The 25,658-nt window shown below is 31.7% G+C and overlaps 1 protein-coding gene across 2 annotated transcripts in view; it reads left to right on the top strand.

Moving 5' to 3' along the window:
- LOC149084453 (lysine-specific demethylase 5A-like) overlaps positions 1-25,658 on the top strand; it is a 47,549-nt gene that overhangs the window by 10,945 nt on the left and 10,946 nt on the right. For both annotated transcript variants that reach the window (XM_089234854.1, XM_089234853.1), the window contains 23 exons: positions 1,159-1,246; positions 2,408-2,586; positions 2,791-2,949; positions 3,977-4,096; positions 5,727-5,882; positions 8,838-8,930; positions 9,366-9,454; positions 11,206-11,368; positions 12,301-12,420; positions 12,615-12,809; positions 15,967-16,081; positions 16,728-16,797; positions 16,996-17,120; positions 17,581-17,731; positions 18,562-18,679; positions 19,274-19,423; positions 20,160-20,368; positions 20,646-20,784; positions 21,335-21,514; positions 22,083-22,229; positions 22,576-22,747; positions 22,975-23,216; positions 23,500-23,749. In XM_089234854.1, coding sequence (XP_089090980.1) covers positions 1,159-1,246; positions 2,408-2,586; positions 2,791-2,949; positions 3,977-4,096; positions 5,727-5,882; positions 8,838-8,930; positions 9,366-9,454; positions 11,206-11,368; positions 12,301-12,420; positions 12,615-12,809; positions 15,967-16,081; positions 16,728-16,797; positions 16,996-17,120; positions 17,581-17,731; positions 18,562-18,679; positions 19,274-19,423; positions 20,160-20,368; positions 20,646-20,784; positions 21,335-21,514; positions 22,083-22,229; positions 22,576-22,747; positions 22,975-23,216; positions 23,500-23,749 — 3,430 coding nt within the window. The remainder of the gene's footprint in view (positions 1-1,158; positions 1,247-2,407; positions 2,587-2,790; positions 2,950-3,976; positions 4,097-5,726; positions 5,883-8,837; positions 8,931-9,365; positions 9,455-11,205; positions 11,369-12,300; positions 12,421-12,614; positions 12,810-15,966; positions 16,082-16,727; positions 16,798-16,995; positions 17,121-17,580; positions 17,732-18,561; positions 18,680-19,273; positions 19,424-20,159; positions 20,369-20,645; positions 20,785-21,334; positions 21,515-22,082; positions 22,230-22,575; positions 22,748-22,974; positions 23,217-23,499; positions 23,750-25,658) is intronic.

Raw genomic sequence — 25,658 nt, 5'->3', positions numbered from 1 at the left:
GCAAAACTTTCAACTTTGCTTATTTATTTTCACATCGCAACTGAGCTGACGGTTTTTCGCTTTCGTTCACATACGTGCTGTTAAATTTTAAGTAATATTCTCCCCCACAGTCTCTGGTTGACATGCCTAACTCTAAAAAATGAACTCTCATACAAATGTCACTGTTTACAATATCAAACTGGATGTAGCGTATCATAACTACGGGTATGTGCACTTAAAGCATTTTTTTAATTGTGCTTACAGAAAACTGTGGGCTGATTGCATTATTGAACATGACGTTGAGGGGGCTAGCGCATGAGCAAGGACAGATTGTGTCCTTGGAAAGGCTGTGGGAGTGGAGGTTCATAAGCTTCTCATTCAAGAACTAGTAGAATAACATGATCATATATATTCACAGGCGAACTGATGAAGCTCCATTGCACACCACAGCAAGAGCTTATGCACGGGACCTCGTCTGAGGAAGACGAAGAGAGAAATGAGGAGCCCCTCACTTCAAATGAGATTAAGAGATGTGTTGGACGTGGAATTCTGTGCAAAACTTTGTAGAAGAGAACCACCCCAAATAAAGCTGTAGCAGTGCGACAAAAAAATCTGTCCAACAGTAGTGCGATTTCTCATTTCTGAAATAACCAAAAAAAAAAAAAGGCAAAAGCAAGTGTCATAGATAGGGTTCCTTTTTAAAGTCACACAAAAATAATACAGAAGGAGTCACTAAGTCACCCTAAACGATAAGTCTTCCTCTCTCTGGTCATTTAGAGTAAGTTAATTTGTAAACATTATCACATTGTATGTTTATTTATGGCATTATTTTATTGTATTTATTATATTATTGTGTTGCATTATTGAATGAATGATGCTTTTATTAGTCATTTTCATATAAATGAATAATTGTGGAACAAATTATTCAAGTTTCCATTATTTCCTATGATGAAGTTTGATTTGAATAATGAGCAATTCTGATAACAAGCACATTGGCAGAACTGAATAAGCTTGTTAACCGAAGTGCTACTGTAAATTTTTTGAATTATTTTCCTTTGAAAAAATTTCCTTAAAATTTTTAATTTTCCAATATTTGTATTTTGCAAAAATATTGTTTTCCCATTTTTTTTTTTTTTTTTTTTTTTTAAATTTATGAGATTAATTTTTTTTTTTTAACAGAATGGTATCGATTATAGTACAAACAGTGAGCTAAAAAAACTGCAGTTTTATGGAGCTGGACCTAAAATGCCTGGTTACTTGGCTCGAGGTAATTATTTTTGTTCTTTCTTCAAACCGAGCACAACTCGGGTCTATTTCCATGGGCAATTTGCTACCTAGTGAGTTGTGCCAGAAGTGTAAGTGTGTGTGTGTGCCTAACAGTCTGAGTTTGTATCTAGTGTTGTCTGATTTTTCAGTGCTGCCATCTATATCTCTGAAATAAGTAAAGCGTAATGATTGACTATTTGTATCCTTTTGTGGGCCAGTTGCTTTCTGTGGCGAGACTTTTTAACTGGGAGATTAGCTCGCATTTACACCTCAAAGTTGGGAACCGCAAAAAACAAACTTCAGCAATTATTTGTTGTAAGAACAAATTGAAATTTTTTTCCCAATGTTGATGAAACATATATATAGAAAATGTGTTTAAAACTTGTAATTGCGCTGGCTATATTGATGTCTCTTCATTTACAGCTAGTTGTAGTTATCTATTAGAACCTCTCTTCTCATATACAACCTTACTTAAAACATTTCTTCCTGAACAAGCCTTAAAAAAATCCTGTCCATTAAGCCCATTTAAAAAAAGGCTAGTGACTAAGTAGTCAGGTGTTCTAAAATCTGTCCCAACGTAGTAATCAAGTAGTGAATGATCATTGGATAATATGAAGCCACGCCCACTAGTGCATAATGCCAATTTAATAAAAAGAAATAGACCAGATTCTATTCTACTTATCTATTAATCACTTACTAACTTAACCCATGTAAATATCCTTTACATTTTAAAGTATTTAAAATTCAGTTAACTACTAAATCACTTAACTCGTGTAAGCAGGCCTTTACCTGATTGTGTAAGTCATAGGTGCAGCAATATTTTGGCTTGTCCATATTTTGCACAGTAATGCTTTTGCATACCATATGAAAGACCAAACATGCCAGAAAAACACTGATAAAAATTTGAGTATTGTGAAAAACCAGTATTTGAACAATACTGTAGTTAGACAGTTATCATTGAGACTCCACTCTTCTCCATAGTGAAAGTCTGGCCAATTTTTGTTTTCCCCCAGCCTTCTTTTGACCAGTTTTTCTATAAACTAGCTGATTCTAAGTTTCAGCCAGATAAAAGAATTTGAACTGTGATTGCGTATGTAAATATCAAGTTTTTTTTTAGATGTGTGATTTGAATATATTTTCTTTATTTTTGTTTCGGCATCAGTAAAGCCTGATGTCAAGAAAGAAGATATGAAGCAGGAGGAAGAGGATGATGATGATGATGATTACAATGATGAGAAAATCATAGAATCAGACTTGAAAGAAAGTCTGATGTCCTGTCCTGAAGTTGAAAAGTTAGGGGCTCTTCTGAAAAGGAAAGATAAACCCAAAGGAAAACGCCCTGTAAGTATTTACTTCCCCCCCCCCCCCGAGAGAAAATGAAATATCCTTTTTAGACAGTTATTTATCAAGGTGTGATGCATGTTTCAGACATGTTTATGGGGTTTTAAAAATGTCCCTAACTTTGGTTGTTTTTAGAGTAATGTGTTTAATAATAGAAGCTTTATAAAGGTTTCACCACAATTCTATATTTTCTCTCCTTTAAAGATTGAGCAAATAGTATGTACTGTATGCAATCGGGGTGATGAAGAAGCCAGCATGTTACTTTGTGATGGTTGTGATGACAGTTACCATACATTTTGTCTGATTCCTCCTCTGAATGAGATACCGAAAGGTGATTGGCGATGCCCTCGGTGTGTTGCTGAGGTATGATTATTGGATTCTGCTTTGTTATTCACCTTATTTAATGTAGTGAAACTTAGTGTATTTTTAATTGAATTATCCAAAAAACTTTAATGAAACACCCTTGTTTTTCCTATCTAGGATGTTTAAATTTCCTGTTTAATTTTATTCATTTTACACTTTTTTATGGTTTGGATAATTCAAAGTTGAAAGTAGGACAAAAATGCAATTTCAGTGCGAGTAAACATAGACAGTTCAGAGAAATCCCACAATAGTGTCTCAGAATGTGCTTAGATGATTTTAAACATTCAAAGGGTCAGTTTTTTTTACCTGCTTACGTGAACAGCCATGCTATCCAGTTTGATCCTGCTAAGCTATATGTGAAGAACTGTTATGCAGAGTGCAATCAGCATGCAGCTCAATACGGAATGATTAGCTAAAACCTGAATTTCAAGTTTTTTAATCTGCTTTGAGTTGCATGCTGACTCGCACCAATGTGAGCCTTATCTTAGACTAGTCCTCAGACCTTATGCCATATATCAGTATTAAAACATTAAATTATCCCATTGATTGGTACATGAAGTGTAGTATACTCTATATGCACTGGAGTGATTAAAATTCATAATTTTACTTCATGTAATATAAATTTAATTTTTAGGTATTGCTGAGTTCAAGATATAGTAAAACATTGGGAGATTACTACAATCATATTTCTAAAGAGGGAGTGATAGCAAAAAAAAATCAACTTATTCTAGAGAGTCAATATTCTGATGAATTCATCCTAATTATGTTTCAAAATTAATTTTTTAAATGGTAACATATATTTGACCACGATTTAAAAAAAAATCACTATGCATTTTATGAGAGTCTAATAAATTTCTATCAATAATGAAATTGTCTATGAAGTTGGTTCACTAACGTCCATCTTTTATTTTTTTTAACAGTTTTTGTTTTTTATATTGAGGTGAAGTTTATTTTTTGCTTAATAAGTGTGTGTATTATTATTTTTGTCTTTTTTTTAAAGTAATTTTTCTTTTACTGAATATTTTAGGAAGTATGCAAGCCCCAAGAAGCTTTTGGATTCGAACAAGCTCAAAGAGAGTACACTCTCCAAGAATTTGGGGAAAAAGCAGATCAATTTAAAGTTGACTATTTCAACATGCCTGTTCATGTAAGTAAATTTTCTATGGTTTGCATGTTAATTACCACAAATTTAAATCATCAATTAATGTCTCATTTTTTGTTTAATCTTATTGAATGCCATTGTAATTTTATTCTTATTTATTTTACCACCTTTTAATTGCAAAGGATGGCTGTTCCTGACTTTTCAAATCTTCATTCAATCCTAATTTCTTTTAACTTTCAATGATTGCTTAGTCAGGTCACGGGAAAGGGTTAATTTATATCCCAATCCTCTCTAGTTTAAGGGTGGTCAACAGTTGAACGCATGTGGCCCATGGTCTGGTTTGCTATTGTGATTAATTTTCCTATTGATTAATTACCACCAAATAGTGTTTACTAAATGGTGTGTGTAACATTCATTTTTAATCTTGTTAGTAAATAGATTTATAATTTTTAATAGCAATTATGTATGTTCCAAAAATACTTCATCAATTAGTGTTATGCACTTAATCATGCATGACAAAATTTAAAATGATCATAACACATTTTCTCTTGAAGTCCCTCTGTGAGAATGTTGATGCTGTTTATATTCAAAATTGTATTGTGTAAATAGAACATATTTTCTTCAAATGTGCATTCAAAAGAAGAGGAAAAAACAGACATAAGTTTTGCATGATTGACAAAGAAATAAAAGAAACTGTTCATTGTTCAATAAAACCAGTCTCTTAGTGTTACTATAATTTCCTACCTGCTATAATCCTATCTGCAGTGTATAACTCAAACATACAAATTTTTCCACTTTGAAAAAGTCGCCATATAACCCTATAGGACATTTGCACGTACCAATTTTTGGTCGACACTTTGATTTGTAATGCCGATAATGAAATTTTGCAGAATACAGAGCTGTTGGTCAATTTTTTTTGTAAGAAAAGTCTGATCCTATTTGCGTCTGCATATAACCTTTATGTTGCATTTTGTCTGGGAAAGTACTGTTTCTAATTCTCCCACTGGTTATGAATGCAAGCTAGACCTTTTATGTTTTGTACTTATAGATACTGATTTTTCTTCGATCAAACACAAATTTACTGATATATCAGAAACATGAAAAATGTATACAATTTTCCAAACTGTTATGTTAGATTTGGAGACTGTTCAAATAAAAAGAAAATATTTATTCAAGCATTAAATATGTTTAACTATAAGGGACCATTGTTCTCATCTTTTGTTGGACATGTATGAAGAGTGGGTCTTGCAACCAGCAATAATCAATATTTACTTCAATTGATAAACAAGGAAAAGGTTTCCTAAAATTGGTAATCATGTGACATATAACAAAGAAAATTCAATTAGTTGCTTTAAAATGTATCAAAGTATTTTGTTTAGTCAGTTGTACGTGAAATCTCAATATAACAATACTCTGCGGACCAAGAGAAAAATATTGTCGTAGAGAGATTATCATTATATCTAGAGACAGCAGTTTAACATTAGAATATAAGCCTTTTCAAACAAGACTTAAAAAAATTTTGTAGAGCGATTTATCTCTGTTATATCAAGTATCGTTGTAGGGAGGTTTCACTGGATTTATAAAACATTTTATTGGTACTTATTTAGATAATGTTGATGTAATTTTCAATTATTGCAAGCTTTCAGTGCATTGTTTCTTTTCTTTATATGTACAGAAAGTTCCATATTCTTTGGTTGAGAAAGAATTCTGGAGAATAGTCAATGCAGTTGATGAAGATGTCACTGTTGAGTATGGTGCGGACCTTCACACTATTGATCATGGTTCAGGATTTCCCAACAAGAAGACAAAAAACTTGTTGCCTTCAGATGAGGTATGTATATAGAATCATTTATATGAAAGCCCAGTATATTTGACGCACGTTATAATGGCCATGCGTTAAAGCGTCTTTTCCATTGCAATGACCAGTATAAGTCCCAAATTTTTTCATATAATTGTCCAAAATGTTATCCTCTTGATATAGTAACTCCCTGATATAACATCTATTTTCAACGAAAATGTTAGGGTCGATATAACGAGCATTGACTGTATTAATGCATTGGTAGTAGCACATTTACAATGTGAATTATTTTTGGTTTTAAGCCATAATTTTAAAATACAGTTTGTTGTAGTTCAATTGCATGTGCATCCAGGTGAGGACAGTCAAAAGAAAATCATCAATCGGCTTATCAGTTTTGAAAATTTCATATTGCATTAAATCTCTTATTGATTAGTTGGGTTGTGCTGAAATTTGATGTACAGTAAAAATCCTTTATAACAGTATTACTCTGTGGTCCTGATGCACATTTCATAGTGTTAATATTTTTCAATCTATGGTAATTCTTATTTATTTTTGAGTATATTGAATATTGTTATATTGGTGTTTCATTGTATAATATTTGGAGACGCAGGTTTTTGAATTGTATTATGACTCTCCCAGTGCTTTTTTCCCCTTTATTCTTTTGTAACGTATTGTTTTTCATTTATGGCATAATTTCCAGTCTGAACCCTTAGAGACTTAGATCAGTACTTTTTGTAGTGCGGTCTATGATGGTCTCTATTCCTAATGGCTGGGACAATAATGCCTGTTGATCTATTTTGTTCATTGCACATTCACGTGCATTGAAGTATGAATAATCATCAGCACATTTTTAGCAATTGGTGAACACATTTTTGTTCATATGTCTCTTAATTATTTATAGTTAGATGTATTTGAATGATTTACTAACTTGTGGAAGACAATTTCTTTTTCCCATGTTCTTTATTTATGGAATGTTTCCAGTCTGAACCCTTAGAGACTTAGATCGGTACTTTTTGTAGTGCTGTCTATGATGGTCTCTATTCCTAATGGCTGGGACAATAATGCCTGTTGATCTATTTTGTTCATTGCGCATTCATGTGCATTGAAGTATGAATAATCATCAGCACATTTTTAGCAATTGGTGAACACATTTTTGTTCATATGTCTCTTAATTATTTATAGTTAGATGTATTTGAATGATTTACTAACTTGTGGAAGACAATTTCTTTTTCCCATGTTCTTTATTTATGGAATGTTTCCAGTCTGAACCCTTAGAGACTTAGATCGGTACTTTTTGTAGTGCTGTCTATGATGGTCTCTATTCCTAATGGCTGGGACAATAATGCCTGTTGATCTATTTTGTTCATTGCACATTCACGTGCATTGAAGTATGAATAATCATCAGCACATTTTTAGCAATTGGTGAACACATTTTTGTTCATATGTCTCTTAATTATTTATAGTTAGATGTATTTGAATGATTTACTAACTTGTGGAAGACAATTTCTTTTTCCCATGTTCTTTATTTATGGAATGTTTCCAGTCTGAACCCTTAGAGACTTAGATCGGTACTTTTTGTAGTGCTGTCTATGATGGTCTCTATTCCTAATGGCTGGGACAATAATGCCTGTTGATCTATTTTGTTCATTGCACATTCATGTGCATTGAAGTATGAATAATCATCAGCACATTTTTAGCAATAGTTAAACACTTTTTTTTCATACCAGTCTCTAGAAATATTTATGGTTAGATGTATTTGAATTATTCACTGACTTGAAAGACACAATTTCTTTTCTATGTTCTTAATTTATGACACATTTCCAGTCTGAACCCTTGGAGGCTGAGATCAGTTGTTCAGAATTTAATTTTGTAGTGCTGTCTATGATGGTCTCCATTCCTAATGACTGGGACATTAATATCTGTTGATCTATTCTGTTTGTTGAACATTGGAGTGCAATGAAATATGAATAATCATCAGCACATTTTTAGCAATAGGTACCAGTATCTAGAATTATTTATAATTAGATGTATTTAAATGATTTACTGATGTGTGTGTGGAAGACTATTTTCTTGTAATGTCAATGTTATTTGATTTTAGCACACTCCCAGTCTGAATCCTTAAAGACTTAAGATTAATGCTTCAACATTCAGTTTTTTAGGTCTTTTATAGTCTTCATTCCTAATGGCTGGAATGATAAAATCTGCTGATGTATCCTGTGTATCTATTGCATTCAAGTATGCAGAATCAACAGAATGCTCATAGCAATTGAATATATAAACTTTTTTTTTCCCCAACTTATCTAGTTTGAAAAACATTTTATAAATACTGGGGGTTTTAACACATACTGGAACTTTGATTTTAAATGGGAATAAAAAATTGAGGAAAAACAGAAAACGTCTGGCAACACATTAAGACGCTACCTTGAGTAAGTCGTACTGATACAAAAAATATTGTAGAGGTTAGAAAGGTATCAGTATATTGTGTACCACCAGAAAGTTTTTTTTCAAATATACTTTATGCCATTTTATAAGGATAAAGACTTTTGTTTTCCAAATCCTACAGGCTCAGAGATGGGTGTTGAATTTTCATGTTGCGATATCTATTATAATCTACATTTATTATGGCGGAGATTATATCTTTTTGAACCATTCTTTTTGCCCTAAAAGTCAATCATTTATGCTGTTTTAGAATAGTAATTTTGATTGTAAATATCAAGTCTTTTTTAGTTTTTACATGGATAAGAATAAAGAATGTCATCCATTAAGGTATAGGCTAATAAAAATTCTAATTTCACTGGATTTTTTAATTTTTCACATACCCCTGTAGTGGTCTCATAGTGATGCATTTTTTTTAAATGTAATTTATCAGCAATAAAGCTTGAGGTACCTGCATTAATGTAAAAATTAATTTGGTTTTGCCTTAAGTTATCAAAATTATGTATCTTCTGTTCCTTGAAAAATATATGTCTCACTTTTTTCTCCTCTTAGGAATATGTATGTTCTGGTTGGAATTTGAACAATTTACCAGTATTAGAAGGTTCTGTACTTAAACACATCAATGCTGATATATCGGGAATGAAAGTAAGAGAATTTACATACATTTTTAGTTTACTTAAATGTAACTAGCTTTTGTATCATAAAAGAACTTCTATTGAAATAGAGAAACAGATCATGTAATTGCAACAGGTTTTCTATCATTGTTATTCTGAGGATTAAAGAAATTGTTCAAATAATCAGACTTAATATTAATTTGAAAAGGAAATGTGACATTTCAAAGAAAAACTAATACATTTGAGAATAGGTAAAACTTTCACATTATAAAAATACTTACTTCAAAGTTATTATTTAAATCTTAATTATACTATGTCTTGTTGATGAGGACTTCTCAGAATAATTTATGTGTTATAGGAGAAAAGTTCAAAATTTTTTGTTTATATCAGTCTTAACATTAACTTACATATTTTGAAAAGTTGATTAAAAATGTGAATTTATTTTTAACAAAACATTGCTTTCTAGATACCATGGACATATGTTGGAATGTGTTTTGCAACATTCTGTTGGCACAATGAGGATCATTGGAGCTATTCAATAAATTATTTGCATTGGTGAGTTTTAGAAATTATCAATTGAACTTAATTGCTTGAGCTAGTTATAGTTAGCATAGCAGGTGTAATATTTTCCCCTTCAGAAAATTGTGATGTTTTAATTTTCTTCATCAAATAAATATGGATAAACTTAATTGTGTAATCATGTATATGACGCACAGGGTTGAAGCTACGGTCACATTGGTCACATTTTTTGCAAAATGGAAAGAAAATCGTAGAATGTGAAAAAAGTAGCCACTTTTGCAAAAATCTGTCCAGGAGATACAAAACGAGTAGACATCCATCCATCAATCATTAGCATTTTAGCACTTCCCTGAAGTTTTTTTCCCATTGTCGATTTTTTGCTAAATGAATTTTTTATCTATCTTAAACCCTGATGATGCAATGTACATAACTATATATATATTATACATGTAAATGACAATGAATGTTAAATGGCCCAGAAAGGAAACTAAGAACATCAGACAGCTGTTTAAACACTTATTGTAGTCTCTTATTTAGTTGAATAAAAGAAATCAGTGTGTTACAGTATTACAGTACAGACCTTTCCCTTGTAGTTCAAACAAGAAATTGTGTAAGAAAAAGTATCACTTAAGCAAGTGATCTATGGAACCAATTTCTTTTTTTCTCTGTTCTACTAAAGAATAGGCTACTCTACACCCCAAAATGCTGTTCAATACTTTTAATTTCATTTTTAATCCCCCAAATTTGGAGTTCACTCATTCTTAATTTGCTAAAAAATTGTTCTTATACAATGAAATCTGTGTGAAATCAAATGTCCAGTGACTGAACTATTTTATTTTAAACAGATTTCAATTTTATAAATGTGCACATCAAAGCACTAATCATCGAACAGACTATCTTTTGAGTCTGTCAAAACAGGTTTCCCTTTCATACTGTGTTCATACAAGGAAAGAGTCCCAAGATGTAATCCTCAAGAAAATGTGAAAAAATGCAAGTACATTCATCTCAACCAAAAACACAAAAATCAAAAAATTAGCGGTAGAGTGCAATTAATAAAGCTGCAAAAAATTAAAAATGACAACAGTAGGCTGCTCATCACCTCTCGTGCTCCTTGGCAAGATCTATAAAAAAAAATTATTTTCACACTCTAGGTTTCCTTTTTTTTTCTAGTTTCTCTAGCTTTCCTTTTTTCCTACTTTTTCTCTAGCTTTTCTTTTCAGGAAACTGTTTTCCCCCCTCTTTCTTTGTATGTACTGTGCGTGATCATATGTTGTTTGAATGATGTCACTCAAGATTGTGGAATTTTTAATTTCATTCTTGCCCTGTATTTGAAAAAAAAAAATTTGAGTGACATGAACCATCCACCGGATATTTTTTTTATTTTTGCTCATATTTTGATTAGAATTTGTGGTAATTTTTTTGAAACTTCTTGAGTATGACAACCTTTGGACTCTTTCCTTGTTAGACAGGTTTCGCTATATATTGAATGCGGTGATGTGAAAAAAAAAGTTTTGAATAAATCTCTATATGATGACCAAACTGTTTTTCAGTCTTGAAATTTTATTGCAGTAGTGTCAATGTAATATGAAATAATTGAGAATGTTATTTATGTTAATTTATTTTTTGGAAAAAAAATTGTATACATCTTCAAGAACCAAGTGTTAGAGTACACCTTTTTTAAAAAATGAGTGAATCCCTCCAAAGTTTTGAGATTTACTTTCATGTACTTGAATTTTTTACTAACGTTATTGTACAGTGTCAGCATAAAATGTGCCTGTTAAATGTAGGGGTGAACCCAAAACATGGTATGGAGTCCCTGGAGGGAAAGCTGAATGTTTTGAAGATGCTATGAGATCTGCAGCACCAGAATTGTTTAAAACACAGCCAGATCTTCTGCATCAGCTGGTAACCATCATGAATCCCAACCTATTGATCAAGCTCGGCGTGCCTGTAAGTTACAACTTTTTTTAAAAAAATTGTTTAATGCCCTATGTTCCCAATTGGAAACATTGGGTTTATTAGTTAGAAAAAATATTTTTCTTACATGAAAGCACTTGATTTTTTTCCCCTGAATTTTTTTTTTCCCTATGAGAGTCTAAGCTTAATTTACAAAACAAATTTCATTCATTTTAGCACTTTTATGCATTGAATTCAGTTTTTTTAAATAATTTTTATGAAAGATTAAAGTTTAAATTTTTTTGTTTTGATTTTAATGTTCCTATGGACATGAGCAAATCCAGAAACCATATAAGAAATTTTTTTCATGAATTTTATTGTTGGTATCTCTAGAGTAAAGGACCAGAAGAGGAAATAACAGAAAAAAATTTAGAAAATCAATTTTTAAATCTTAATTCGACCGGTAAAAGGTTAATAAACAATATAAACATATATAATGGTTTTTAACATTTTATATTCTAGTAGTCATTTTTTATAAATGCTTATGTCATCTAAATATGACTATCCTAGAAATACTCAGAAAGTATTTAAAATTAACTTCCATTGACAGTTAGAACCCAGCCATTATTTGATCCACATTTTGATCAGGAGTGGATTAGTGAATCATTTTATCTTAAAACTTGTGATTCATTCACAATTTATTGGGCACTAGCATTTATTTTTTTTAATTCTTCATTTGAGTATTTTTCGGTTGAATTTTAATTTGGTATTTTTTAATCAGCCTTAGTTCATATACATTTTTGTGTTAAAAATGTAGTTACCAATCTTATATAGAAAATGATTATGAAGAGATATTAGAGATGTGTAGTAACCACTTATAAATTTTTTTAAAGAATGCAGCTGGTTTTAAAATATATCAATTTGTGACAAAGCTTAAACTAAATTTTGAATCTTCAAATTAAGTATTTTTTTCCACCATTATTCAGATATTTCGAACTAATCAACTTGCTGGGGAATTTGTAGTTACATTTCCAAGATCTTATCATGCTGGTTTCAATCAAGGTTATAATTTTGCTGAAGCTGTAAACTTTGCGCCTGCTGATTGGGTGAGTGATTTAAATTTTTTTTTTCAAGTAACTATTTTAACTTATTTATGTTTACTGTTTGTATGGTTAAGACTTTTTTGTTTTATAAAACATTTACTGTGAGCTTTATTATTATTTTAATCAGTTAACGCTTTATATATAAATTTTTTTCTCACATATGATAACATTTATTCCTTTTTTTTAAATGTCTGTAGCTACCTATAGGAAGAGTTTGCATAGCCCACTACGGTATGTTGCATAGGTTTTGTGTTTTCTCCCATGATGAGCTTGTATGCAAGATGGCTACTGATCCAGAGAAACTAGACGTCAGTATTGCTGCTTCTACTTATCAAGACATGTTAAAGATGGTTGAATCTGAAAAGGACCTGAGAAAGTCTTTGCTGGAATGGGTAAAACCTTGATTAATATTTGAAATGCAATATTGAACAGAAATTTAAGCATATATTTCTGATAAACATGCAATTATTTTTTGTTTTTATTATTAGTTACGTGTGAAAATGTTTGGAATATTTGTGCTATGCAGTTTTCTTTATAAAAATGAGTTTATTACCCTGATACCCTGGATAATTGAACATCTATGTCTTAAAAATCATTTATTTCAATTTTCCAAAATAGACATTAGTTGCTCTAGAGTAGGGGTCTTCAACATTTTGTGCTCAAGAGCCACATAAAAAATTTGTCGTGTTCCAGGGGCCACTCATTAACGGTGGGGGGGGGGGGATGCCCCCCAAAGAACAATCACAAACTAAATATATTTCAACATTTTAAAAAAATTTTAAACATTCAATTCAATTAATTTTGACAGATATTAATTTTGAATGATTTAAAAAAAACATTCTAAATTAAAATTATCAATCTCAGTGTATCCCACGCCCCTGCCAAAGGTTGATCCTATGTGCGCTCAGATACGACAAATTAAAATGCAATGCATACTACATATTTTATTATTCCGTTATGTAACATTTTCTTTCTAAAAAATTAAACTGAATTGGGGTAAGACCAATTATTTTAGGTATTTTTTATATTTTATGAAACAGTGAAAATGGGTGATTTTCGTTTATACATGTATATGTTGAATTAATTACATACCAAATAAAATAAGTCTTTGGTTACTTACATTACGAATGTGAGTGGATGTAATTCCTAAATTAATGTGAAACTTGACATTGTTTTTGCTTGACTGAAGTTTCAGTGTTAAAATTTGTGTTGCTATTTGTAAAGTATCCTCCAAATGCCGATCAGTCAGACGTGTTTTAGTTTTTGATTTCGCATTCTTCATTCGACTAAACACAACTGTTCACATATATAAGTACTGCCAAATATAGAAGACATGAACTTGTTTGCTTATTTCTGGATATTTTTCTTCAGACACATACATAGAATAAAAATCAATTAATGAAGAAATTTCAAAAAACTTACATTTAACTGCAGTCACATTGCAAATCTTCAAATTCTAATTGTAGCTCTGGTGGAACACTTTCAATATTGACTGAGGATGGTGAGGAAAACATTTTCATAGAGATGTAGTTCTCGCGGAAGTTGGAAAATCTGCTTCTAAATTCCATTCTCAGATTTGAAATGCACTGTACATAATCGTCCGGTTTCCAAGTTGTAGATCAATTTACCAACTCCAATAATTTAGGAAAAGGTTTGCAGTTTTTGTTTTGCAATTGACGTTCCCAAAGGACTAATTTAGTTTCAAATGCTTTCAAATTGTAATAAAGATTATGGACAAGTAGGTTTTTTCCCAGTAAGCGATAGTTTGTATCATTCAGATATCGACCAGTGATATTGACAAGAAATGCGAAATCTCTCACTCACTTTTTATCTTGAAACTCTCCAATAAGTTTTCCTTTGGATTCATGAATTCATCAACTTCCTCCTTCAAGGAAAAAAGGTGCTGAAGCATCTTTCCCTGGCTCAACCAGCGTACTTCTGTATAATAAATAACGTCGCCATGCTTAGCTTCCAAATCCTCTAAGAATTTTTGAAACTGTCTATGGTTGAGTCTTTTGGATCGAATGAAGATAACCGCTTTCACTACAACAGACATTACATGTTCAAAGTTGGAGAAAAACGAAAAACTTTTTGCACAAGTTTTCCTGGTGTATGATGCAGTGGAAAGCCATCATCTTCGTATTTCCACATTTTCCGGCATCTGACTTTGGTCAAAAGACAGGGGTAATCATATTGATAGTCATAAAAGGAGCAACATCTGTAGTTATAGCAGATATGTTGCCTAAATCCAACTCACATATGGCCAATGTTTCTGCCAAACTTGAAATTAAGTCGAAACTTCGTGTAGTATCCTTAAGTGCAATGACACTAGCTAACTCCTCAAAAATTTAGATGTTTTGAAGTTTTTGCCAATACCATGAATGAAAATGGCTGATTGGGTAGTATCTGTTGCATCCGTCGATTCATCCATAGCTACTGAATAAAACAAAAATCAAAAATTCCTCGCATTTGGATTTGAAGGTCTTGAATACATCTGCTGACAGATTCTCCACGCATCTTGCTACTGTCACACCAGACAAACTAATGTTCGAAACAGCTTTAGCCTGTGATGGGCAAAACACATCAACTGCAGACTGGTGGCATTCTTTAACGGATTCTCCATCAACTATGGGGTTCCCACGTTTCGAAATTTTTTTCTGCTATTATATAGCCAACACGAACACAATTTTCAGACTATTCATTTCTTCCAAAGAATGATGACTGTTGACAGTTCAGCATTGATTTCAGTTCATTGGCTTTTTCACTTCGAAAATCGCCCTCCAATCCAGAATACTATGCTTGGCACACTATGCTATGCATTATGCTTGGTATCGTAATGGCTCTTAATATTGCATTCTTTCATCATGACTACACTCTCGTTGCAAATGAAAAAACTGCTTTAGCCTTGTGTTAGACCTAGACCTTTTATCCCTTTAAAAAATAAAGGGATGACCACTTTTCTTGAAAAATCTCACTTTTTCTTTCCTGTTTTTGCTATCTTGGTTCGCCATCATGCACTCATTTAAAGACTAAAAGGCTTCTGGTCAAAGGTTCCAAAGACCAAAAACACAAGTAAACTAACTGTATCAATATTCCTACTCTATAGTATCTCTGAGTAAACTTTTTTCTGCAGAATAAAAGCACTGATGAAAATATACAAAATTTGTATACTTTCATCAGTTTACTCTATATTGAAAATTATGTTCATAATTAATTTTCTAAATCTTTATCTTCAAAATTCTGAAATTTTGAATTTAATAAATTTTAAATTCTATTTAAAAAAAAATATCAAGAGGTCTGTCCAGCGAAATTATGTGTCTGTTTTCTAGACCCTTCGCAAAATAAAAAGTTAACGAAACCAAAAATTTGAAATTTCATCTTTTGTACTAAATTAACTAGATTGTTTCACCTCCCATAAAATTACTTACTTTTCACAAAAACAGGACCCTATGAAACAATGTCCAGACAGTCTCGATACTTATTTTGAAGGAATAAAGCCAGTTCATGAAATAGGAATTCAACTATATAATTTTATCCTCATTCATGTAGGGTGTCAGTGAAGCAGAGAGGGAGAGTTTTGAATTGTTACCAGATGATGAAAGACAATGCGAGTACTGCAAAACAACATGCTTTCTCTCGGCTGTTACATGTTCTTGTGCTGGAAGTGAGTACTGGGTTTCTATTCTATATTTCAGCTCAATGATGCTGTGTTGATTCAAAAAAGTCATAATTTCTGTCCGAAAAGAAAATTTCAATTTCTTTTATATTGTGTATATGTGACACAGGGCCATCATTTCAACTTTTTCGTGGGGGGGGGGGGGCAAAGCACATGTATTCAATGTATGTATATATTTGTATATATATACACCATTTTTAGTTTATTTTCAAAAGCCTGGGGGGGGGGGTCCCGTTGCCCCCCCCCCCCTAAATGATGGGCCTGGTGTGACAAGCATGTTAGAGTATTATTTATAAATAGCTCAAGTGTTTCTAATATGAATCTCATGTATAATTGCCCTTGTCAATCATTTATGAACATGAGAAAAATTTTATAATGTGAAAATTTTGTGATGCTTCACTTAATCTCCATTTGCCTAAATGCCGGGATGTAATTATTGCTCAATTTTTTTATTTCTCAGTTGTGTTTTTTTATATTCATGTTTTACATCATGGTTATAAAGTCTAAGTACTATTGATTGTTTTTTCACTGGGATATAAATAATTAAAAAAATATTTTTTTTCCATTTTGTATTTCATTTAGTTCATAAATGTTCTTTTGTGGTAATGTGCATTTATCATACCTTCATTTTCAGATAAGTTGGTTTGTATTTTGCATAAAGATAGATTATGCAAGCTTTGTCCACCAGAGAAACATATACTGAGGTAAGCCAGCTTATAATGTTGTGAGTAAATTGGTTGAAAATGTTAAATTTCTGATTTTTTTTAAAATTTCAATTCTTTGTGCTTCATTTTCCATTCAAATGAAAAATGAATTTTCATTTGCAGTGTTTGTTAAGTTTTCTTTTTGAAATAATTTTAATGTGATAAGCATTGCTACAAATGTTCTCGTTCTCTGTATAGGTATAGATACACTCTCGATGAAATGCCGGTGATGTTGCAAAAGTTGAAGAATCGTGCTGAATCTTTTGATGATTGGGCTACTCGAGTGAAATCTGCATTTGATGCTTCTGGTGATAATAAATATGGTTGGGGAATTTTTGTTTTCTGGAAACCATCATATTTCTATTCATATAAATCATGTTTCATTAATTTAATTTTGTATAATTAAGTTCTTAAATAATTGTGTCAATATCACACTATAAATATCTCGCAAATGATAACGTAAAAAAAATTATACTTAAATTTTTTTTTACCAGCACACTGCATGTTAAAATATATTTCAATGTAGAAATGTATTATATAGAATTTGATCTTATTAATTTACAAGTATATCAATTTATGTATTACCAAACAGACATTTGCTTCATTTTCAGGTATGGTATGAATAAAGGTTATGATTTTTTGAAAGTTAATTGCCTTAGGATTTAAAATGAATTCGAAAAAATAATTTTAATATTACACTTGCTAGTATAGTCTACACATGCTTCACAATTTAGTTATTAATTTGCTACCCAGAATAGAGCCTTACTACCTATTCGTTTGCAGATCTCTCAGAATTTAAAGATTTCATTATTGAAGCAGAAGAGAAAAAGTTTCCAAAGAACGAGTTGCTTGACAAGCTTGTTGCAACTATTGAAGAGGGTGAAAAAACATCGCATCTTGCCCAACAACTACTCAGCAGAAAAGTGCGCACAAGGTATAATTTTTATTGTATTTTTTATGTATTAGATTAATGATGAATTGAAAGTTTGTAATACTTTAGTTACTTTATAATACCTTTTGCGGGTATTATTGCTGGTTGTGATGTGATGAACGCACTGAACTGTGAAATGCTGAGCTTGTTCTGTAATTCCTCAGTGATGCTTGTCAAATTGTCATCCGTAATTCCTCAGTGATGCTTGTCCTAAATGAAATTTCTTGAACTGTTTGATTTGCATGTTATGTGTGCACAAAACAAAAAGGTGTGTATCAAAACCAGAATTAATTCTTAGTTTTAAAACCTTAAATAAAATATGCATTAAACTTGATAAAATATCCTGCAGCACATATTTTGATAAATTTTTCAACCAGATTTGCCATTCGGCTGCAGTTTGTACACCCATTTGCCGTACCACGATGGATTTCTTCAAAACTCTGCTGGACGAATTTTTCTGGTCGTTTTCATTGCATTAAAGTCTGATTCAAACTTGCAGAGCCAACTCTCTTGAAATGACTTTGTTCAATATTAATCTTTGTGCTTCTCTGGTCTTGTATTGAAAAAAATAATGCACAATCTGGTAAACCTTTAAATGGTGGTTTGCTTCAGTAACATGACAAAGTCACACACAACTATCATGAAAAGATTGCAAAACCTTTGACTTTCTCTAGCATGTATTCATAACTATATTAAGAAATTTTAGAATGAATCATAAATTTATTGATTAAATTTATACATTATTCTTGATGTTTTTCATTTAGAATTATTTCATCTAAATCCAAAAAATAAATAAATCACGACACTATATTTGTTCTCATATTTTTTTTTAGAAATCAGCAATCTGGAGACAGTAAATGTCCCGGAAGATTGACATTAGAAGACCTTCAGCTGTTTAATATGCAGCTGTCGACTTTGTCTTGTGATATCAAGGAGTCTATTCTTGTGAAAGTAAGTCTGTGCATAAATTATTTTCCTAGAAATCTAAATCTTCAAATTTGTATGCATAGTATTTTTAATTGTCAGTGAATTAAAGGTTCTAAAATAAATATAGATTTTATTTCAAAATTATTTGCAATGGATAAATTTCTTTTCAATTTTGACAGTAATCTTCATCAAACTTTATTGACATTGCCTTAAAAAAAAATTGATATAATTAATGTATGATCTGCAAAAAATATTGATTGCATTTAAAATATTTTGCTTATTCTCTCTCCTGATCTTGCATAATGTTGATTTTGAATAGATTATGTATAAAATCAGACATTTTATTCTTTGTTTTACATTAAACATTCATATTTCATTAAATGGGATCTGGTGTACATTTATTGTATTGTATCTTTCATTATCATGAATTCTCACATTCTTTGATATGAGTAGCTTAATGGGAGGAAAATTATTATGAATGCTTTTAGCTGGTAGCATTTCAATTGATATAAAACATTTTGAAGGCCTGTAAAGAAAATTTAAATTCAATCTGTTGAAGTTCTTGAAATGTAATTTTTTTACTCAAACATTGTTTTATATTCTTTATTTTCGTAATAGGATCTGCTGAATCGGGTCATAAAATTCAAGCGGGATGCAAGAGAAGTCATAAACACGGATGGAGGCATCGATTCAAAACGTATGGAAAAGTTGATAGACATGAGCTTGAACTTAGATGTGGATCTGCCAGAAATTCCACAATTGAAACAGGTTATTATAATCCAATTCATAATTTATTTTTATCATTTCTTTCCCATTTTTTTAATTTTTATTTAAAGTTCATTCTATGGAAGAGGGAAGGAGAGCCATATTTTTATGTATTAGAATACAATTATTGATGAATTTTTTTTTTGAGATTCTTTTAAACAGAAGTATTCAGTGGTGCTCTTACCATTATTTGTACATGAGGTAACCCTTAGTATGTGTAGAAACAAAAGCATGATATTGTGCAAGTGTAATGTAACCAATGACTTCGTCTAGGTTTCAGTGTTAACTTTTTAACAGCGTTTATATTTTAATAAAAGGAGTAGAATATCTGTATGCATATTACAATCAGGGTTGTGCTACCGATCACCGTTGCACCAAATTGCTGTAAAATATTTCATTTGGCAAATAAATTTGAATTAAAATTGTGAAGGTTCATTCTCCCTCTTGATGGTTAAATCAGCCATTTGACGGTTTTGGAATTAACATTTTATAATACGTTAATTTGGCTAAGGTTCTCTCTCATTTGGGTACAACTTTTCCCACCTGATTAGCTAAATTGCTACAGTTGATAAAATGTCAGTGGGGAACCCTGATTACAGCAATGGGCTACTGTGTATGGCATTTGTGATAGCTAAACTGTATGACTAAGAAAAAATGTGAATCTTTTACTTTTTCTTTTTTTTTAAATCTTTTCTTCCATGCAAGATTAGAGGTTTTCAAAAATATATTTTGCTTTTAGAAACTGTTGCAGACTCGCTGGTTAGAAGAGGTGAAAAGTGCTTTGAATGAACCTGACTCTCTCTCACTTGACATGTTAAGAGGCCTGATAGAAAAGGGTGTAAATCTTCCTCCTCATCAAATCGTGGAGAAAGCAATGGCAGAACTTCAAGAATTGTTGACTCTTGGCGAAAAGTGGGAGGAAAAGGCCAAGTTCTGTCTTCAAGCAAGGTTAGTGCCCAATACTGTTGACCAGATGAAAAATAGTGAGCATATTTGTTGCAGCATTCTAAGAGCGAAGCCTTTCGGAAAAACTTTTGATATATTTAGAGCAGTTACAATCATATGGTATTTTATTTTTTCTGTGTTGCATTCACGATTCTTTTTTTCTATTTGGAAAAAATATTACTTATTTTTCATAAACAAATACATTTACGTGTATTAATTTATTGCATTTCGTGTATTACTTTGCATTTTGTGTAAATATACTACTTATTTCACTGTTCAGGCCAAAACATTCACTTGCTGTTCTGGAAAGTATAGTTCAAGAAGCTGGAAATACTCCTGTTTATTTACCTAATATAATGCTGCTTAAAGATGCAGTCAAGAAAGGAAAAGAATGGTCATTAAAAGTAGAGTTTATTCAAGTAAGGCTTGCTTCTACTAGAACTTTAAAAGTCATTAAAGAAAAATAATTTTTATAATCACTCTCATTGATTTAGATTAAATTTTCGTAAAACATGGACCATTGTTTGCATTCAATTTCAGAGTTTGATTTAAAAATTTATCATTGGCAGAGATCCCCTGCATCTAAGGTAGTCTCTTCATCTATTGTATATGTATATATATGAATTGACATCATTATCGTGTGCCCCCAGCAATAATGACCTAGCCCCCAAGACTATTTCTGCCTATGATCTGTATAGTAATTGGAAAATATATATTTAAATTTTTTCAATAAGAATTCATGTAAATTTTTTTATACGTGCATAGATTATGTACTAGGAAAATGTAGTAGTAAATGATTTGTGGTATAGGCACAATAAAATTCCCAATAAAACAGTTTATCCTCCCATGCTAATGTTTTTCATGATCTTTGATATCTTAGTTATTAAATTGCTACTTATTTAGGTTTATAAATATAAAGCCCATGAATTTTTCATTCAATAAATTCAAATTGTTTTATATATTTTCCAGAATGGCATGCACAATCCATACTTGGATGTTTTAGAATACCTGCTAGCAAAAGGTCGTCCAATACCAGCCCATTTAGAACAGTTACCTCACATTGAAAGCCAGGTTGAAGCAGCTAAAGCATGGAGGGAAAAGACAGCCAGGACGTTTCTGAAAAAGAACTCTGCTTTTAATTTGTTGGAGGTAAGTTTGTTGGTAGTTGAAATTTGATAAAAATATGAAATTTGATTTCATATTTTATAATATGTAATACATGCTTTGAGTATTGTTGGATTTCTCAAGAATTTTTAAACTTTCTGTATAATTTGAAAATTTATGTGGAATGAATGGAAAAAATAGAGTTTTCACACTTTTTTTACTGGTGACCATAAAAAAAGTAAAGGGTTCCTTCACCCCTTTACTTTTTTTATGGTGCTGTATTTCTCTGCCTATCTGCAGTGGGACTTAAAAAATATTTGGAGGCTTGTGACACACTGGGTTGACTTCTATTCTGATTTTTTTTTGTTTTGTGTGATCTCCAAGAAATTGACTGAGTGTTATCGCAATAACATTTGAGTTCTACTTATTAAATTGTATTTCAACTATGTATTTTTTTGATAGATTGCAATCATTCATCATAGCATTTTCTATGAAATATTTGTTTATGAAATGCTTGGAAACAGTGATATGGAAATTAAATTTTGTCCGTAAACTGAATTTTGGATTTTTTTTTTGTCTCTTCTGAATATAAAATAGTATGCTTTTTTTGTAGGTTTTGTCGCCCAGAAAAGACATTGGTCATACTCCTGTTTCTAAAACTAAAAAGAAAAGAGCTAAAGACCAAGAAGAAAATTTTATTTATGATGAAACATCTAGCGTTGATGTGAAGTTTGAAGAAGCAAAAGACCCGGCAGTTGTGGTATGCTTAAATTTTGGTTTTGTTTTAGTCATGCTTTCAGGAAAATAATTATTTGTGGAGGTACAGCTTGCTCTTTAAAAGTTTTATGTGAAACACAGTGTTAAGCATATGTCGGCATCATATCACTGATAATAAAATTTCTATTCAGGATGGGTCAATGGTGATGACAACAAGAAATTTAACATGAAAACAAAATTGTGATGGTAGCAAAAATATCACAAATGGCTCAGGGCTTAATGTGTTTATCAATCATCAACAATATGTTGACTTTTTTAATAAGATAGTTGCATCCCCTGTTACTTTACTTTTTGAATGAATGTAATTCTCCTGTTTATGAATTTTATAGGTTGCTGCCTTCAAGGTACTTGAAGCACAAGAACTGGAGTCCATGAAACAGTTAAGGGCAAAGAATCTGCTGAAGCGTATAGACGAATCACCTGATTCAACTTATTGCGTGTGTCGTAAATCGCTAACAAACAGCATGCTACAATGTGAGCTGTGCAAAGAGTGGTTTCACAGTGAGTATAGTATAATGGTTTTTTTTTTGGAATATGAATAACTAGTGTATGTGGTGTTGTTGTAGTTGTATTTTGTTGTAGTTGTATTTTGTTGGTTTATTTTATTGATTGTAAGGGTATGATTTCATAATATTTAACTGAAGTATTAAGAATATTTTCTCTAGTAATTACATTGATATAAAATTTAAAAACTGTTTAATTTGCATTTTGCCTATAAATTTTTATAGTAAATTGCATACCACTTCCAAAGTCCAGCAACTTGAAGAAGCAACAGCAAGCAGGCATGTCACCTGCAGCTCTTGCCCAATTAGCTAGAGAAATGAAATTCCTATGTCCACATTGTCATCGTTCTCGCCGTCCTAGACTTGAAACCATCCTTTCATTGTTGGTGGCTTTACAGAAACTTCCTGTTAGACTTCCCGAAGGAGAAGCTTTACAGTGTTTGACTGAACGAGGAATGTCATGGCAGGTAAGTAAAATAAAAAACTTGGCTGTGTGGTAGGTAGATAAAGTATTTTCTACCTTTCAAAATGTTTGGTGCACAGTAAGTTCATGTACATAATTATTTCAATATTCTTCACATAATTTTTCTTTAAGCATATCACATTAGATAATTTATGTTCTGTAATGTATATTTGTGCCTATTCATTTCCCCCCCCCCCCCCTGATTTGAAGTTCATAAAATATCTTTCAAGCCATTTATTTTCTATCAGTTGAATTTTTATTATTTTATTTCTAAATTTTTCTCACAGGACAGAGCTAGGCAGGCACTAGCCATCGATGAAGTGGCAGCTGCTGTTCAGAAAGTGTCTTCGATCTCACAGAAAATGATTGAGCAGGCAGCTAGAGAGAAAACAGAAAGAATAATCAACAAAGAACTCATGAAGGCTGCAAGCAATCCCGAGTTGCAACCCCATCTGCAAAGTGTAGCCCAGAGTGCTTTTGGTGGATTACAATCGAAAAATAGTAGTTTGTTCCAGAGGGATGAATCGAAAAACAGAAGTATGTGAACATTCTAGTAACACTGTATTATGGAGGAGGAATTATTTTATAATTCTTCACTAAAAAAAGAATCACAGAACTTTGCTTATGAAACTCAATATGTTCACAAACCATACTCATAATCTTAAACATGTTCATAAATCATAATCTTAAACACTTGTATATCAAAGCAATCTTCTCTCAAAGAAAATTGTGTTGAACTCTCATATTATTCATTCTATGACTGCCTTCCTCAGGCCAGCCACGATCCTTTTTAAAGGAAAAATGCACATTGATGTATTTTATGTTGATCGCTCAAGTATTTTTGAAGTTATACAAAAGAGCAGGGGGGGGGGGGTTGATTTTCAAATCCCTCTTGCATTAACAACATAACAGAAGGCTGGCTGTCTTTCATGGGCTTGTGCTATGAATGCCAGTCACAGTCAGTGTTGTACAGTTGAATACTGTTGTAGCGAAAATCTCGTTTTAATGAACACTTTTCTAATTCCCCAAATAATTTTACATAGGAACAATGCTAGGTAACCTGGAATTCCTTTATAACGAAATTTCGTTATAACGAAGTGATTCCTCCGGTATCTTGGCGTTCGTTATAACAGGATTCGACTGTATTAACAAATGGGTCTCAAGTCAAACAATAGCCCTTAAATTATTGAAGGATTTTGTTTGTACACATATATATTTTTCAATTTTGGTCTTTCATTAAAATAAAGGCTCTTTTACCCGTATGCTTCTTCACGTGCAATAGTTGTAAACAACTTCAGAACCGCCCTCAAGAGTATATGTAAAAGTGAAGAAAGTTTGAGGTTAGGAGTGCATGCTTGAACTGGTCATTCCGGCATTCAATAATGCACATTGCTAGTTAGAAGTTGGTATACATTTTTTTCCTATGACCACTGTGCCACAGAGTACTCATTCCAGCGTTCAATCACGAACTTGAAATCTTCAGTCTAAATGCAAATCCGCCATACAAGCAAAAACGGGAAGAATTCCTCATTTCCAGTGCCGCCTCGTCTTTCATTATCACTCTAAAAAAAACATTTATACAATATAATTAATTTTTTCAGAGATAATATTGCTGACATTTTTTTCTTCTTTTTCCAATGAACTTTTTTTTTTTGAAGAAATGATTAATTAATTCCAAATACCATAATTATGTTTATTAGGTTATTGTAATAATTAATTTTCAAACTTGTATTTGATTCCTTTATCTACTGACATTATCAGATTTATAGATGTCTGATTTTTTTTGGCAACTTCAACTTTTTGTTTACTCTCAGGATGTGGAAAATTTTTAAATATTTCAACTAAACTCTGTTCGTTCTAACTTGGGTCCTGATGTAAATAAAAGCATGTGTGCGATTCCCAAAATGATTGATTGAAGAACATTTCACCTTTTCTTACTGTGCAACACCGCCAGAAATATAGTCCTTTATCGTTTGACCCTCATACCATAAAATACCTCATAATTTTTATTTTTTTAAAATATTTATTCCATATTATTTCAAAGTTATCTGGAAGACAGGAAAAAATATTTTTTAAAGATCGGTCACAAAGGGGTTTTGCTGCTATGTCTTCGGGGTGGGTGTTGACAGGATATGCCTTTCTCACTCAAACATCACCATCCCCTTTTTAAACGGAAGTTTCATTTTATTATTATTCCTATTCGCAAACAGATTTGATATACACTTGTATACGCTTCTTCATGAGGTCTTGCAAGAAAAAAGAGTTTTCTTCTTTATCGTTTGATGACATAAATAAAATATGCGTGTCTTATCTTGTTTGGCAGAGCCATTTGAAAATGTATTTCTTGCAGCTGCTCTGGACTCCTATAAACAAAGTTTCTGTCAACAAGATTTTTTTCTCACCCCACACGCTTTGACGTACACTGAACCGGGGGGGGGGGGAGGTC

Source organism: Pholcus phalangioides, unplaced genomic scaffold (genome assembly GCF_987345545.1).
Source record: "Pholcus phalangioides strain wild (caught in Gottingen) unplaced genomic scaffold, Ppha-v1.0 ptg000008l_1, whole genome shotgun sequence".
Lineage (NCBI taxonomy): Eukaryota > Metazoa > Arthropoda > Arachnida > Araneae > Pholcidae > Pholcus > Pholcus phalangioides.
This window is presented reverse-complemented; position numbering and strand designations above follow the sequence as displayed.